Consider the following 15347-nt stretch of genomic DNA (forward strand, 5'->3'; position numbering starts at 1 on the left):
TTACTGAAAGGAAACGTGCTTAATTTTTTTTGAATATGATATCGATTTTGGGTAAATGCCCTGTATTTTATGTTGAAATTATTAAAAACTCTTCTTAAAGTGGATGAGACTAATAGATCATAGTCAATGGTGTGGAAGACATAATATGGTGTGATGTGTATTATTTAGTACATTTAACACCAAAATAGGCTGATAAAGAAATCACTGTAGAATGACACCAATTATAGTAATTTATCACGCGACGTTTGAAAAGGTTTAATAAGAAAACCAAGCAAATACCAGATGGCGGGAGCCTAATCAAATATCGAAATAGAAAAGATTTAAAAAAATCATGAAAAATGTCATGAAATAAATGGATAACCCATACAGATTACTCACCGACTGAGTGCAGCAGTCCCCTAGCAGTAGTCGCGGTATGCGTGTGCGAGTGCGGCAGATGATGTCTGGCGTGCACTAGTAGTGCAGTAGCTCGCCACAGCGCGGCGCGGTGTGACGTCTCGCTGCCACTCGCACACGCCTCCCTCAGCGCCGTGTGTAGGCGAGCTCCCACACGCCAGAGAGCTGCTTCCCCCCCACCGTCTGCGCTCACTGCACCGGCGATCTATGAAGAAAAGAACATAAAATTTAAGCAATGAAAAAAGTAAAGGAAGAGAGAAAAACAGATAAACATCTCACGTCTTCTAGGAGCTTTACTTAATAAAGGCTTGGCTTTTCGCGAAGTTCCTTGACCCACAGACCACAATGATTCGTATTATATAGTCCGCCGTATCGTACAGTCTGTTATGAAGTTTAGTACACGACTGGTTAAAGCCCTGACTCACTATTTTCTGGCTGCTGGCTGCTGCGAATGGACTATTCTTACCAATCCTCTGTATATAGTCCTTACAGCATGCGTAACATAAAGCGGGGCTTATCTTACGCAGCGCTTGGTGATGACGCCGACATACGATTTAAACCAGCTGCACTTAAAAGTGCTCCCATATCTAGAGCTAGACCACAAAAGCTCCCACTTGTACCTACATAATAACTAGATAAAATGACAAACTACTTACTTCTCCCGCGTACCGGCTCCTCTGTGACACCACAGCGAGTAGCGCGGCGGAGTCTTGCGTCACACAAGGCGGACGCTTGTCCAACGCGGCCCGGGGTAATGGCGCTGACATACGATTCAAACCAGCTGCACCTAGCAGTGCTCCTGTAGCTAGTGCTAGACCACAGAAGACTACTTGTACCTATATAATAACTAGATAAAATGACAAACTACTTACTTCTCCCGCGTATCTGCTCCTCTGTGACACCACAGCGAGTAGCGCGGCGGAGTCTTGCGTCACACAAGGCGGGCGCTTGTCCAACGCGGCTCGGGGTAATGGCGCCGACATACGATTTAGACCAGCTGCACCTAGCAGTGCTCCCGTAGCTAGAGCTAGACCACAGTGGTGCCAGAGTGTTGAATTTGGTACCTGGGTAAGTATAAAAATAAAAACATTTATCTCATTACTGTTTCAAAGTTAGACCACCCTAGTTAAATGGGGGCACATTAAAGAAAATCTGTTGTTCTTCTGTTTCTTGAATTATTTTAATGCCTAGTTGACTCAATGCCGAAAGGCATGGTTTAACGTTTTTCAATACATCGAGAAATTGTATAAGCAAAGGCAAAAATAAAAAATCTACATCAATTTCTATAAGCAAAAGACGAAAAATAAATAAAATCAGAAAAAAAAACATCACTAACCTGATTGAGGTACTCTTGTAAATGAGATCGAGTAGACTGAGGCGCCCACTTCATTGCCTCCTGAACAATACCATGACAACGATCCGCGAAATCTTTCACTATACACTGTAACAAAAACACATATTAACACTCCATTTCTCGACTTATTAAAAAAGAACTAAGAACTAATAATACAACAGATAAATACGGTAACAAAAAGGTCAATTTAAAAGTAGTATTGACCATTGATCGAGTCTTATCTATTAATTTTCTAATTCGAAAACCAAAGTCGCATACACCACCCCTCACACGAAAGCAAATAATATAAAAAGTATGTTATATAAATGTACTTAAATATGGACCAAAGACAAATATTTAGTACAAATAATAATCAACTCTATATTCATAGCAACAAGGTATATTCTCCCTTACCTCTCTCCCTTCCAACGTGTCTTGTAGTTGTAACGTGAAGTCTGTACCGGGCACTTTCAGTAGCGGCGTCTCTTGATTAGCGTCTAGTTCCAAACTGAAGCTTAGTACTTGTAGAATGTCTAACATTGACCATAGGACCTGCAAAATGAAGCAGTTTATTTACACTTCTGAAGTATTTATAATGGGTTTCTGAATATTTCAAGAGTTTAGAAATGTACATCATATCATAGAAATTAATCCTGAACCAAATTATTAGCAAACTGGATTTAGTCACATTTATATTTTATCGGCGACTTGATATTACAGTATGACAAATATATAGAAAGAAGAGACATTTTACATGACAGCAAAACTTGAGTATTTGAGAATTTCAACAATTTTGTTGCTGCGATACACTTCAAAGATAACTTATATTTATAAGATACTGAAATATTCATAACATTTAGGAGATGCCTAAACGTGAGAGACATTTTTACATTTGGCCAAGTATAGTATATTCTACAACATTCTACTTACCCGACAGTTCCACAACAAATGCGGGAATCTATCAACGAGCCCCGCCAGCCACTTGTCAGCCACTCGTCTGATCTGCTTGTGTATATGATTGAAGTTGACCAGTAGGAACTGCGCGTGACCCTCCAGTTCGCGCTCTCGGGACTCGTCCTTAACCTTGTCCGACATTACGTCTAGAAACTTTTGGAATACTTTGTCACCGACGCTGGAAGTTCCACAAAATATTATAGTACAAATTTAGTTCCCATTTCCCAGTCCCAAAGAGATTTGACGCAGTTTTCTTTTAACTTATTACTGTCCCACTGCTTGGCAAGGGTCTCCCCCCGTAATTAGAGAGGTTAGGACTTGACTCCACTACGCTGGCCTAGTGCGGGTTGGGAGCTTTGTATGCCTTCAATAAATGTATTAAAACAATTTTAGTTGATGCAGTTCGTTTAAAAAAATTCAATCATGTTTTCTTATAGTCAACTAGCTGACCCGGCAAACGTTCTTTTGCCATAAAAATTAAATAAAAAAACATTGTCCAGCGGACAAAATTGTGAATCTAAACCATTCTCAGATCTCCTTGAACACACACAAAAAATTTCATCAAAATCGGTCCAGCCGTTTAAGAGAAGTTTAGTGACATACACACTTACAGAAGAATTATATATATAAAGATATTTAAAGTAGTTTCCCACATTGCCCATCAGTTTTTTCCGTCCTGCATAGTAATCGATCTTATCTATATATATTTTAAACCAGTTAATCTTGATCTCTAAGTCAATTTTGTTAACAACATAGAATCTTGATTAGTGAAAGTCTTAACAGAATAGTATATAAAAAATAAAGTTTTAATAAAATATTTTTTGGTTTTAAGAGTCTCCATACATAAATAAATATCTTATACATAACGAAATCATTTCAAACACTATAACACCATACCTTACCAAAATGTATATTTTTCTAATAGATAAATAATAAAAAGTTTTACATACCTGGCAACACATTGCCACATACCGGTCTTGTCTTTTTGTAAGGCAGAATCACTTAAATATTCTATTATAGGTTGTAAACTGGGCTCTGGAGAGTTGCATACTCTGAAAACACGTACATCTTATTAAAATTCTATTAAAAAATATTAGAAATTAGAGTAGTTTAGCTGTTTTTTTGCAGAAGATCGCTGTTTTGCATTTTTAATGGATACAAGGAAACTATTATGACATGTACAAACCCTATGTTGTCAAAGGCGATTTCATGTATTTTTTTCTAAGACAACTCCTGCATTATGAATTGCTTTTGTGTCACAGGAACTTTACCAAACAACGGACACAAAATACAAACAGACCCGAAACTATTTGTAGATCGCACAAATAATTATTCGTGTAGGAATCGAGCCCACGACATCCCGACACAGTGATCGCGACGTGGCGACTTTCACCACTGCGTCATGGAGGTATGTATCACTAATACTATAGAATATGATCTAAATACACAAAAATATAAGTCTTACCTCAAGGTCTCCAGCCAATACACACTGAGTAGATACATACAAGGCGCGAAAGTTAATTTATTAACGATCACAGTGACATCTGGCGGGTGATCGAGTAAGTTAGATATCTGAGTCTTGAGCTCTTGCAGTTCGTTCATAGACACTGAGTCGTTCCTCACTGCAGACGTGTATTGTAACTCTCGCATTTCCGAACGAAGTGACGTTTGCGAGACAAGGAAAGGTGATTTTACTGCTATCTCTTTCACACCCGCGTACCATTCCTGTGGCCATAAGCCTGTGGATATATTTTATAGTTCGTTAGTTTATTTTTTTTTTTGGGTCTTGTGTTCGGAATGTTAAGGTTTAATAGGCTTGAATATTGCTGAGAAGTTTTTAAATGAAGTAAAAATTTTTTTTTGTGAAAGTAATTACTTGGGATATAATTAAGATAGTTCTGATTTAATTATAAGGTTGATTGAGATTTTAAATAAATAACATGAATTCATAATATAAAACACACGCGAGAAATACCAAAAAATAATTAGTATTGTAAATTACAAAGTCCATGAGCTAAAAGGACCAAAAAAATCGCACACAAAAATTATTCCAAAATTTTCGAAAAATAAAAGTCACTCAGTTTTCACTCAAAAAGCATTTCTCTATAATACGTACCTACTAAATAAATGTACTAACAACGCGTTTTATCTATTACTTCCTAAAAGCACACTCTTTGACAAAAGTATAAAAATAATACCAATGACACACACTACAAACTTTTGTACAAATGTTTGATCAAACCTGTTAGGTTTTTATTGTTTAGTAATGGTGCTATATCCACGTTTTTCTACTTACCATTCAAATAAAAAGGTTTCTATACACATAAATATACTTGCTTTAAACAAAACGAGAAATTAAATAATTTCTGAAGACGCGTAAGTTAATTGTTTTAATTTTACTATAACGTTGCTATAGTATTTCTTTAAGTATATCTTTTTACAAAGATCAAACAACTTTTAATGACGTTTATACGTGACGTTTGTAAGTGACGTTTATAAGCAATGGCTAAGTTTGACTTGTTACCGCTCCAAATATTGGTCATTACAATATCATTTTGGCTGAAAAACCAAAAAGCTGAGAACTTTAGATACAATTTGCTGCTATAATTCTGAGAATCCAGAAAACTATAATATTAATGAGTTACAAGTTTCCAATCAAAGTGATTCTGTTATATAAATTGCATCAAAACCCATCAGAAGAATAGAAATCTCCGACGGTAAATCTGTCTACTAATGGACCGACAAACAAATATCTAATACACTACAGTCAACTTGGGTAACTTTGAATCATTTGGGTAACATTGAACGGGGGAATTTAAACTAGTTTCGATTATATATATATTCGATTACGATATATTTTGCAAACTTTTATCAATTGTGTTGGTTTCATATGAAAAAATAATCGAAACTAGTTCAAATTCCCCCGTTCAATGTTACCCAAATGATTCAAAGATACCCAAGTTGACTGTAAACATAAAATTATAAACAAATTCTAAACACCCACTAACAAGTAGATATAGCACCATATATACACTCACCGGCACGGAAACTTGGCCACATACGAATTTGGCGATATTTTTTATATTATTATATTTTTTTTACTAAATCAATGGTAGATTGATTGATTAAGTGTTTATTAGGATATTTAAAGTGGTTATTAAAAGATTAACTCACCAATAATAAAGTTTTTAAGATTTTTACTTTCACGAAAAAAAGTTTCATCACTTTCCACAAAAACAAAAACACTGTAACTGGAAACCAAGCGAAATGTCTTTAAAGTTTTTACATTTTAATATAGTGTGTTTCCTCCTCGCGCCCTTATAACCGCTTGCATTCGATCAGGCATGCTTTGAATGACGTTTCTGACGTCAACTTGCGGTATACTGTTCCAAGCGGATACTGCTGCACTTTGAAGTTCGTTTAAAATTAGAGGAGGGTTGGATACCGACTTAATCTTTCTTTTAAGCATACCCCAGATATGCTCTATTGAATTTAGGTCTGGGCTACGCGCTGGCCATATCAGTTTTTGAATACCGACCTCTTCCAGGAATTCTTCAACGCAATTTGCGACGTGGAGGCGTGCATTATCGTGCATTAATCTGAATTGCTCGTGTCCAATGAATCCAGAATAAGTCACAACATGTTCCTGAAGAACCTCCTCGATGTATCGCACAGCTGTAAGGCGATTATCGACAACAACCAGCTCCGTGCGTGCATCGGAACTAATGCGTCCCCAAACCATTATTGAGCCTCCATAAAACTCACTGTTTGTGTGGTGGTGATTGGTAGAAATCGCTCTCCTCTTCTTCTCCACACTCGTTCCCGACCGTCAGGAGCACGTAAAGCTATCCTACACTCATCTGTGAACAATACGTTTGCCCATTCCTCATGCGTCCAGTTAGCGGGTTCTCGCGCGAAGCGAAGTCGAGCTACTCGGTGTTGTCTGAGGAGTTGTGGACCTCGCGCTGGCCTTCGAGCTTTTAAATTAACTTCCTCCATTCGTCTTCTCACCGTACGCTCACTCACATTCACACCTCTTGAAATTTGAAGTCGCTGGCGTATCTCAACTGCGATGAGGTAGCGGTTTCTTAGAATTTCTAAGATAATAAAGCGATCGTCTCGAGCCGATGTGCACCTTTAGCCTCCACTACCTGGTCTGCGGGTGTACCCGCCCGTCTCTCGGTATCGTTTCAGGGCATACTGCATTGATGACCGAGGTACATTAGGTGCAGCAGCAACTTCACGCTGTGACATCCCTTGGTCAATCAGTGCTACAGCTTGTGCAACTTTTGCAGGTGTTAGGGGCATCCTTAATTGGTTAAAAGCACGCCTACTTACGAAATAACAAACAGGAAATCACAAAAGTAAAAAAAATGTAACAGAAAACCTTTAACATCACACAAAATCAAACTTGCAACTTAGTCGCTCAAATGACCCGAACCAACTAAAGCTCAGAACTAATGTCATAGTGCACTCAATCGTTATGAATTACCCTCTTGAGCTGAAGTAAACATTTATTTGACCTGCCTGCACCACAAACAGTCAACTGAAACACTTAAAATTTTTGCTATCGCGAGATAAGTGTTTGGCCAAGATTCCGTGCCGCTGAGTGTATAAAAGAACGAAATAAACAGACATACATCTAGTTCTAAAAGCATGGTTACTCACGCTTTCGCATAGCTAAAGGCGTTGCCATAGAAGAAGAGACAATTAGACTGGTAAATACATCTATACAAACATAGTTCTTATATACATTTGAAGGATAGTGCTAGTTTTTAAAGTATTTAAGATTTTGTTTTACGGATAATGAGCGGGTTTGGATGCGTGCACGTGTACGTTTTGTACGTAAAGGACAACATTCATTTTGAGCCTTTTTTTAAGTCTTTTTTTGAGTCGTAAATAAAAATGGTACGTATCGATAGAACTAGCCATATGCGGCAATACCAATTACTCAGTTAATATGGCAAAAAGTTGTAGGATCGCTTTGAACTATTAGACAAGTTTGATAGTTCATAATTTTCAAAGTTTCTTTAAAGTAAAAGGTAACATTAAATAATTTTATTGATATTGCTAGAATTAACAATCTGGAGCAAGTGTTTGGTTAAATATACTGTTTAATAGTTTAATTCAACAAAGATTATTTTACCTAAGCATTTAAACCGCGATACAAACCCGCTCACGATCTCCATAGTTATTACTTAGCATAAATTTAACTTGTGGGTAGGTTGAAATATTGAATAAATAAAGTAATATAATAATAAAATATTGGACGTATATAAAGGTGGATATATACCTGATTCGGCGGCAGTAAAGCCCATGACTACACAGTACAGCCAGAAGTCTTTGAACAGCTTGTGTAGACGTGGCTTAGGGTTCTTTATAGGCGGTAACCTTTTGACTAGAACCTGGGAACAAAGACATAGTTAAAAAACCCTTTTGACTCTTTCTACGGCGACCTCCTAACCGCTAAGGTGTAGATCGTACGATCAAAAAGTTGGGGTAATTAATTAAGATATTACACTACTAGCGGCCTTCCCGGGCTTCGCCCGGTTTAAACAGTACTTTTACAAAAAATCCTTAACAACTTTTTAATATAAACCTTTCGCTTGTATCAGCGTATCTAAGATACTTGAGCCATAAAAACTAACTATGTCATACTCAAATGAGGTCCAGAAACGGTAAATGTGAAATTTTGTAAGTGTGAACGAGTGAATCCGATAAAATGGCATGACTCAGTTGGAAAGTTCTGCATCGGCTCGAGTATTGTAGAAGTAAGTATAGGTACAAATATCCAACTAAACTTAAGGCCTAATATGTCATAAAGTTATCTAAAATCTGATCTGATAAGTAATCATTTTTTTGCGTTTATTCATGAGAAAACTGTCTTTACGATACTCATGAGTTTTGTTTATGGCATTCTTTGACATATTTTTACAATTACATTTGCTTCTGACAATCAAATGTAAATATTCTTACCGCTATAACAGGTATGAGTACGCCCAAGTTGCCGGCACTGCCGGACGCCTTGAGCACGGGCGCGGGCGAGCGGTCCGTGGCCCTCTCCCCTCCCAGGCCGAGTTGCACGAACAGCTCCAGGAGGCGAGTCAGTAGTTCTAAACGCGCGCCAGTACCGCGCACGTTCGCTGCTATGTTCGCGAGAGCGTTCAGCACTGCGCCTGATACGTGCCTGGAAACAAAAAAAGTTTTGAAAACTGACGTATATGATTCGAGACGTAGTTAACACTGTGAAACCCTGCAAGTATAATTTTATACAAAAGTGATAAAAATACAATGAATTAGACATACTAATGCGCTCATAGCCAGTTGCTCTTGCCGGTGAGGTAGCGATCTATGGGTTAAGCAACAATCGGCGCGGTTAACCCATACATGGGTGGCCGCATAGCAATTTGAAGTCTCCATGCTTGGTAAGAAGTTGGCCCCGATTAAGATAACAGTCGTTAAGTCATGTCTTATGCCTTTTGGCTTGGAATACTTGGACACTAGGTTGACCACTAGCCATTGGATAAGGAGAGTTCGTAAAAATGTGGTTCTGGTTGTAAGCGATTAACTTAACAGTCGCTAAGCAATGTAATGTGTTTTGGTTTTAAAATCTTTGACACTAGGTTGACCACTAACCTGTACTGTTTTCTATCATCAGTGTGATGGTAGGCAGCACTGGCGGCCTCTACGGTGATGACGGTGAACATCCTCATGATCTCGTCGTGAGCTGGACCCTCGGGGCTGGCCAGCGCCATGCAGCCCAGCTGGTCTACGATCAGTGTGTCCAGTGATGATGGTGCTCGGCATAATCTAAAAAAAATATATTTAAAGACATCTTTTGTATCATGAAACAGATTAATTGGTGAAATATTATTTGCCAATACAATTTAGTTACACAGAAATTGACTTAATAAAATAAAAAAAGTATATATTATGACCCTGAAAAAGACATTATTGATTTTATTTCTAGGCTTAATATTGTACCGTATCGTCAAAGTGATTTTTAGAAACCAAAAAACGCGCCCGTTACCACATCATATTTGTGGAGTCTAAATATTTGATCCAAGTGGAATCAAACCCGCAAAAGCGCACTACGGACATCGTTTGAAAAAAAACTACTTTTAATACAGGGACAATTAAGAGAAGCTAAAAATTTGGAATATTCTTACCTCTGCTGGAAAAACTGTAGTATGGTGTCAGTAGTCTTGGGCGTATCCTTCAACGCGACGGCAACGTGGCCCAACATTATTACTATGTTCGTACTTATTAGAGACGACTCACTGAAACAAAAAGTAGTTTTAGTAACAGTATTGACACTTAATCTATTCTTTTATTAAAGATTAAATTAGTGACTAATTTAAACATCAAAATAATCAAAGAATCATTTTTACCGATTTTCTGCTGCAATACTAAAGTCACCTCTAACATGAATTATTTACCTGTATAACACATTAAAATACTTCACGTGTATGCATATTGCTTCTAAAAAATCTCGTAGAAGTAGGGAAAGAAAGAAAGATGAGTAAGAGCGAGAAAGACATATATCTTAATCTCACCTGTCACTGGTCTCAGCAGTACAGAGTCTATTACTGACGGATCCCGCGAGCGCGGGCACGCAGTTCGGGTCCACTGTAAGTGCGGCTTCTAGCGCCACGCACAAGTTCTCTATCGCCGCGTCTCGCAGAAGAGACGTAACAGAAGAAAGAAGGTGGGTAAGAGCGAGAAAAACATATATCGTAGTCTCACCTGTCACTGGTCTCAGCAGTAAAGAGTCTGTTACTGACGGATCCCACGAGCGCGAGCACGCAGTAAGGGTCCACTGTAAGTGCGGCTTCTAGCGCCACGCACAAGTTCTCTATCGCCGCGTCTCGAAGAAGAGACGTAACAAAAGAAAGAAGGTGGGTAGGAGCGAGAAAGACATATATCCTAGTCTCACCTGTCGCTAGTCTCAGCAGTAAAGAGCCTATTACTGACGGATCCCACGAGCGCGGGCACGCAGTAAGGGTCCACTGTAAGTGCGGCTTCTAGCGCCACGCACAAGTTCTCTATCGCTCGTAGAAGACAAGTAGCGCAAGAAAGAAAGAGAAGTAAGAGCGAGAAAGACATATATCGTAGTCTCACCTGTCGCTAGTCTCAGCAGTAAAAAGTCTATTACTGACGGATCCCACGAGCGCGGGCACGCAGTACGGGTCCACTGTAAGTGCGGCTTCTAGCGCCACGCACAAGTTCTCTATCGCCGCGTCTCGAAGCTTCTCGAATGGTGTTGATTTTACAGGCACTCCGGTCTCTGTGAGCCCTTGAAGTTCCTTGCCTTGCACTACGGAAACAGAGATTTATATTAAAATATTGTTACCACATTTCCTAAACAGAAACCTTCTATTCGGCTGAGAATACAAAAATTATTATGAAACTGTTTATGCAATTATTAGAATTTGTTTTTAATGAATGAGAATCTGCTAACTACCACGCCAAGGGTTCGGTTCTGAAGCTCAATAATTGATTCATGTAAGTCTTCACGATTATTGAGAACGAGAGGAGGAGAATAGCATCGCCTGCGTCGAACCTAACATAATGATTTATTTGACCAGCAGCATTAAGTACATGTACTTGAAATTGATTCCCAAATATTTCACAAACAATCCGTAAGTAAAAAATTAAAGTTCTTACGTGTAACTTTCATATGTTCCTTGCCAGTCTTCTCGAGCTCCAACTTGTGCAGTTTGAAGAGTATAGGCGACGGCGTCACTAGAAAGTCTCGCAGGCAATAGATCGATGTGTTCGCTATCGTCGGGAATTTCGTCGCGAGTTTACCTAGACCCTGTATACGAAAGTTAATTTAATAAACATTAGAAGTTAATGACCTTACCAAAGACAACAAATTAGATGTCTGATGCCTAGTTCAAGCGTAACATAGAATACATTTTGAAAAAGTTTCGTATACGATTATACGATATCGATACATTCGGATCGGGCCATAATGAATTATTTCGGTGTGTTTCGTTACCAAGTCGGCTGAATTCTATAGAACTTGGCGATGGGTTAAATAAACTAATAGCTAGGGTTAGGAAAAAAATATATTCTGGTGTTTTGGGCTTATAGTAATATATTATAACTTCACAAGGTAAGGAAAAAGTAATACTCTGAAGTTTTTTAACTTTGGGCTTATAGTGGGCTTATTATATTTGCAGGAACAGTCTAAACAATAATCAAGTCTAATAATATTTTTATAACAAATAATAAGTTACTTACTTCAAGGCACACCATAAGTAACGGCATATGTGCCAATATCAACTTGTGATTATGATTGGAGTTTATCTTTTCAGTCAAACGTCCACATAACGAATCAGCGCCTGCGAACATTGTTACAATGTAAACTAAACCTTAAACACAAGGCGATACAGTTGCATTTACAAGTGTAATTTGTTAGGCACATATCACAGTTGTATAGTGATTTTTAACTGCCTTATAATTAAAATGACGTAAGTTCGGCACAGTATATCTTTATTTTGTCCTTTTTCTGTTTGAATGTAACTTATAAGTTTTGCCGTTCACGAATGTTATTTTTTTACTAACTATAACATGAGAATTTACGTGGTTAAATAGTTTTAAATTGCTTGACGTTCAGGCACGGGGAACACTGCCCGCCTGAGCTTACAATCACGGCCGGTCAATCAAGCAATTAAAGATAAAATGTTTAAACATTATTTGAAAGTAATGTATACAGTTAAGTTTACTTATGTGAAAAAGATAAAACAGAAAAGAGACCGAACTTACACTGCATTTATTAATAAGGGAGTCTTATGTGCATACAAATATGGACTATTTTCGAATGACTCAAAGCTTCCCTTTTAAGGAGGTTTAAAATTTAATATGCTGCAAAGTTGATGTTCGATATAAAATAAATAAAGGGTACATATATAAAATATTTTTTTAATTAGTAATATGAGGAATAATAAAGATATTATTAGGTAATATAATTATATTGTATTAAGGTAGTTAGTAGGAAAATAAGCTATAATTATGTTCAGTACAGACAGTGATCGTCAACTACACTTGGCCAGCGTGGTGGACTTACGTCCTAACCCTTAATTCCGAAGGACATCATGGACTAAATAGTACACTGGTAAACTTTGTCCTAAGAAGTTAATTTGGAAATATAGCATAATTTTGTGAGAGTGCACACATCAGTATACATAGGTGATCTTTCTAACATTAGAAACGCCTAAAGTTTGCATAGATGCTTGTTACTCATTCACGCCAAAACTATTGAACGGATTTTGTTAATGACTTGGTACAAAGATAGTTTAAGTGGCGGTTCGATAGGCAGTCGTTCCATGTAAAATACTGATATTCAGCTGCATTTTGAGAGAATGGAAGCCGTTTTCAACATAGTTGGAAGAAAGCCTAAGCCGAAGTTAGGTACAAAGATAGTTTATCTCAGTTTAGAACCTATAATACTGGTTATAACGGGATATCTTCTCGCATGGGGCGTTCGTGAGTTAAAGGTTAAAGAGTATTTTTAAACGTGGGCGGATTCGCAATGTATAGATAGTATTATCTATAAAAGCATTGTATTGTTAATATACAGGTATAATGTTAGTGAACGGGGCCACTCTCACACCGGCCGATACCTATTAATATTGTTAGAGCGTTTATAAGAGCTGGCACGTCATAGTCTTCACCCACTGCAATACAATACAATACATACATTATAACATACATCACTGGCGAAATCTTAACACAATTGTTTGTAAATAATCTATTTATTTTCGTTCAATATTCTCTCTATAGAAAATAGTTTGCTCCAAGTCGGTGCGTTTTCTATTGTACGATTTAGAAATAAAATCAATTGTTTTGTATGACCTAAGCCAGCTTTGAAATCCATACCGCTGGGTTTAAAGTAGCTAATTTGGTGTTTAACAAATACACCTAAATTGACATTACAATCCCTATCTTAAACTCGTAATGGAGAAACATAGTTTATTATTTGAATATGGCTTTAAGTACTGTACTGCTATCAAGCTATAAAGAATTTAAGGTTTTGTAATGCATTAAAAACTCGCCGTAATAAAATTAATAGATAAAAAGTATGAAGCCAATTCACTAATAGATATAATAGAAACAAGAAATACTGCAAATAGAATAAAATATACGACACAAAATAATAATATAATATTTTAAACATAAAAGGACAACAAATAATATCACTAATTATTTATATTTTATTTATTTTTATATCGGTCATTCATATACGTATAAAAATTGTTCATATCTCGATTTATTTCCTAATGAAAAATGTCCTACGAGATGTTTTACGACATGTCAAGTGAAAGCAGGCGAAGTCTGACGGCATCGCACGACTTGTGTCCGTAGTGACGAGTACGTAGACCCAGTAGAGACCAGCGTATAACGTCGAAGTCTTACAAAGTCTAATTTCTTCGCCAGACACTGGTTACAGGTGTCGCAGGACATATTTTCCCCTCACAACAAGCGGCCGTGAGGATACACGTGGCGGTTTAGTGGGTAAGCTCGCCCTTCTAGCGGGATAGTCCCACATAACCCTGCAATCCACCCAGAGTGCAGGTGTATGCATGCATTAGCCACGTAAAAAAGGACAAATTTTCCTCCAGCTCATAACAATAATTGCAATGTCGTCCAACATTTAAGACCTCACGTAATCGCCCGTTTATGAATGATCATTAAAATCAATACTTAAACATCAAATATATACTGCTAACAATTCTTCAACAAGATTCCATTAGATTTTCAGCCTTAAAGCTATAGTACTAAAGTGCATATTCACCTGTCTCGTCGCCAATAGCCCAGACTAGCAAATCAACGCAAGCCGAGTTGGCCATTACGTTCACTTTGAACTTATTTACGGTGGCAAAGTTGCTCTCCCTGTCTTCTCTTTCAGAAGCATCATGGTGACGACTCTGTAGTTCCGTTTGACCACTTAGGAAGAGACATTTAACGAATTCCTGAAAGAAAAAATTGTGAAATTCAAGTAGCTGTTAACATAATTTAACTAAAGGTATATTTGGCCAACGTAAGACTTGTTAATTCAATGAGAAACTTTGACTGAATCTTAAAACATTACGACAACGTACTCAAATAAACTAATTTGACGATAGAAAAATCAGTCATAAGAGGAACAGTAGCACATTTATATAAGCAGTGATTTTCTAAGATAATTAATTTTACAAGTCGTTACATAAGGCGCGTTCTATCAACGAATGTTAAAGTTATAACGTCAGATTAAACCATGTTATGCGCTATAATTAATATAGTATGGAAATATGTCCTGGAAATATGTTTTAACTTACCTGAACATCTTTAGTAAACGGTCCAGGCAGGTCCTTTTGGTGTTGAAGCAATTCCCTCAGCAGAGTAACCATTACCAAGTTCAACGTCTCCGAGAATGATTTGTAGGGAAATACCTAAAAAGAATACAGAATATTACACTGACTAAAACAAAGTATGCTGAAATGTTTACTATAACTTCCAAGCAATTGCATCAAATTAGATAAATGTGTATTTTATATTATGTATTCGTTATAGTTAAGCGAAAAAAATGCAGACTATGAAAACAGTACATGACGAGTAAAAATATGGCGATACGTTAGCAGGTCAGCTAGTTTACTTAATAACTGACAACACGCTA

The 15347-nt window shown here is 37.4% G+C and overlaps 1 protein-coding gene across 5 annotated transcripts in view; it reads right to left on the reverse strand.

Annotated features, from left to right (window-relative positions):
* The window catches only part of Pi4KIIIalpha (phosphatidylinositol 4-kinase III alpha), a 31481-nt gene that overhangs the window by 10311 nt on the left and 5823 nt on the right, over positions 1-15347 (reverse strand). Inside the window, exons 4-20 of one of the 5 annotated variants that reach the window (XM_076128168.1) lie at positions 15010-15123; positions 14487-14664; positions 11933-12033; positions 11351-11501; positions 10805-11000; positions 9853-9963; positions 9320-9493; positions 8660-8870; positions 7977-8088; positions 7352-7363; positions 4149-4422; positions 3634-3735; positions 2660-2861; positions 2144-2281; positions 1733-1837; positions 1269-1460; positions 379-601 (exon numbers count right to left, since the gene is read on the reverse strand). In XM_076128168.1, coding sequence (XP_075984283.1) covers positions 379-601; positions 1269-1460; positions 1733-1837; positions 2144-2281; positions 2660-2861; positions 3634-3735; positions 4149-4422; positions 7352-7363; positions 7977-8088; positions 8660-8870; positions 9320-9493; positions 9853-9963; positions 10805-11000; positions 11351-11501; positions 11933-12033; positions 14487-14664; positions 15010-15123 — 2596 coding nt within the window. Of the gene's footprint in view, positions 1-378; positions 602-1268; positions 1461-1732; positions 1838-2143; positions 2282-2659; positions 2862-3633; positions 3736-4148; positions 4423-7351; positions 7412-7976; positions 8089-8659; positions 8871-9319; positions 9494-9852; positions 9964-10239; positions 10378-10619; positions 10730-10804; positions 11001-11350; positions 11502-11932; positions 12034-14486; positions 14665-15009; positions 15124-15347 lie in introns of those variants that run through there. The other 4 variants (XM_076128167.1, XM_076128171.1, XM_076128173.1 and 1 more) reach the window with 4 other exon arrangements.

Source organism: Anticarsia gemmatalis, chromosome 20 (genome assembly GCF_050436995.1).
Source record: "Anticarsia gemmatalis isolate Benzon Research Colony breed Stoneville strain chromosome 20, ilAntGemm2 primary, whole genome shotgun sequence".
NCBI classification, from domain to species: Eukaryota; Metazoa; Arthropoda; class Insecta; order Lepidoptera; family Erebidae; genus Anticarsia; species Anticarsia gemmatalis.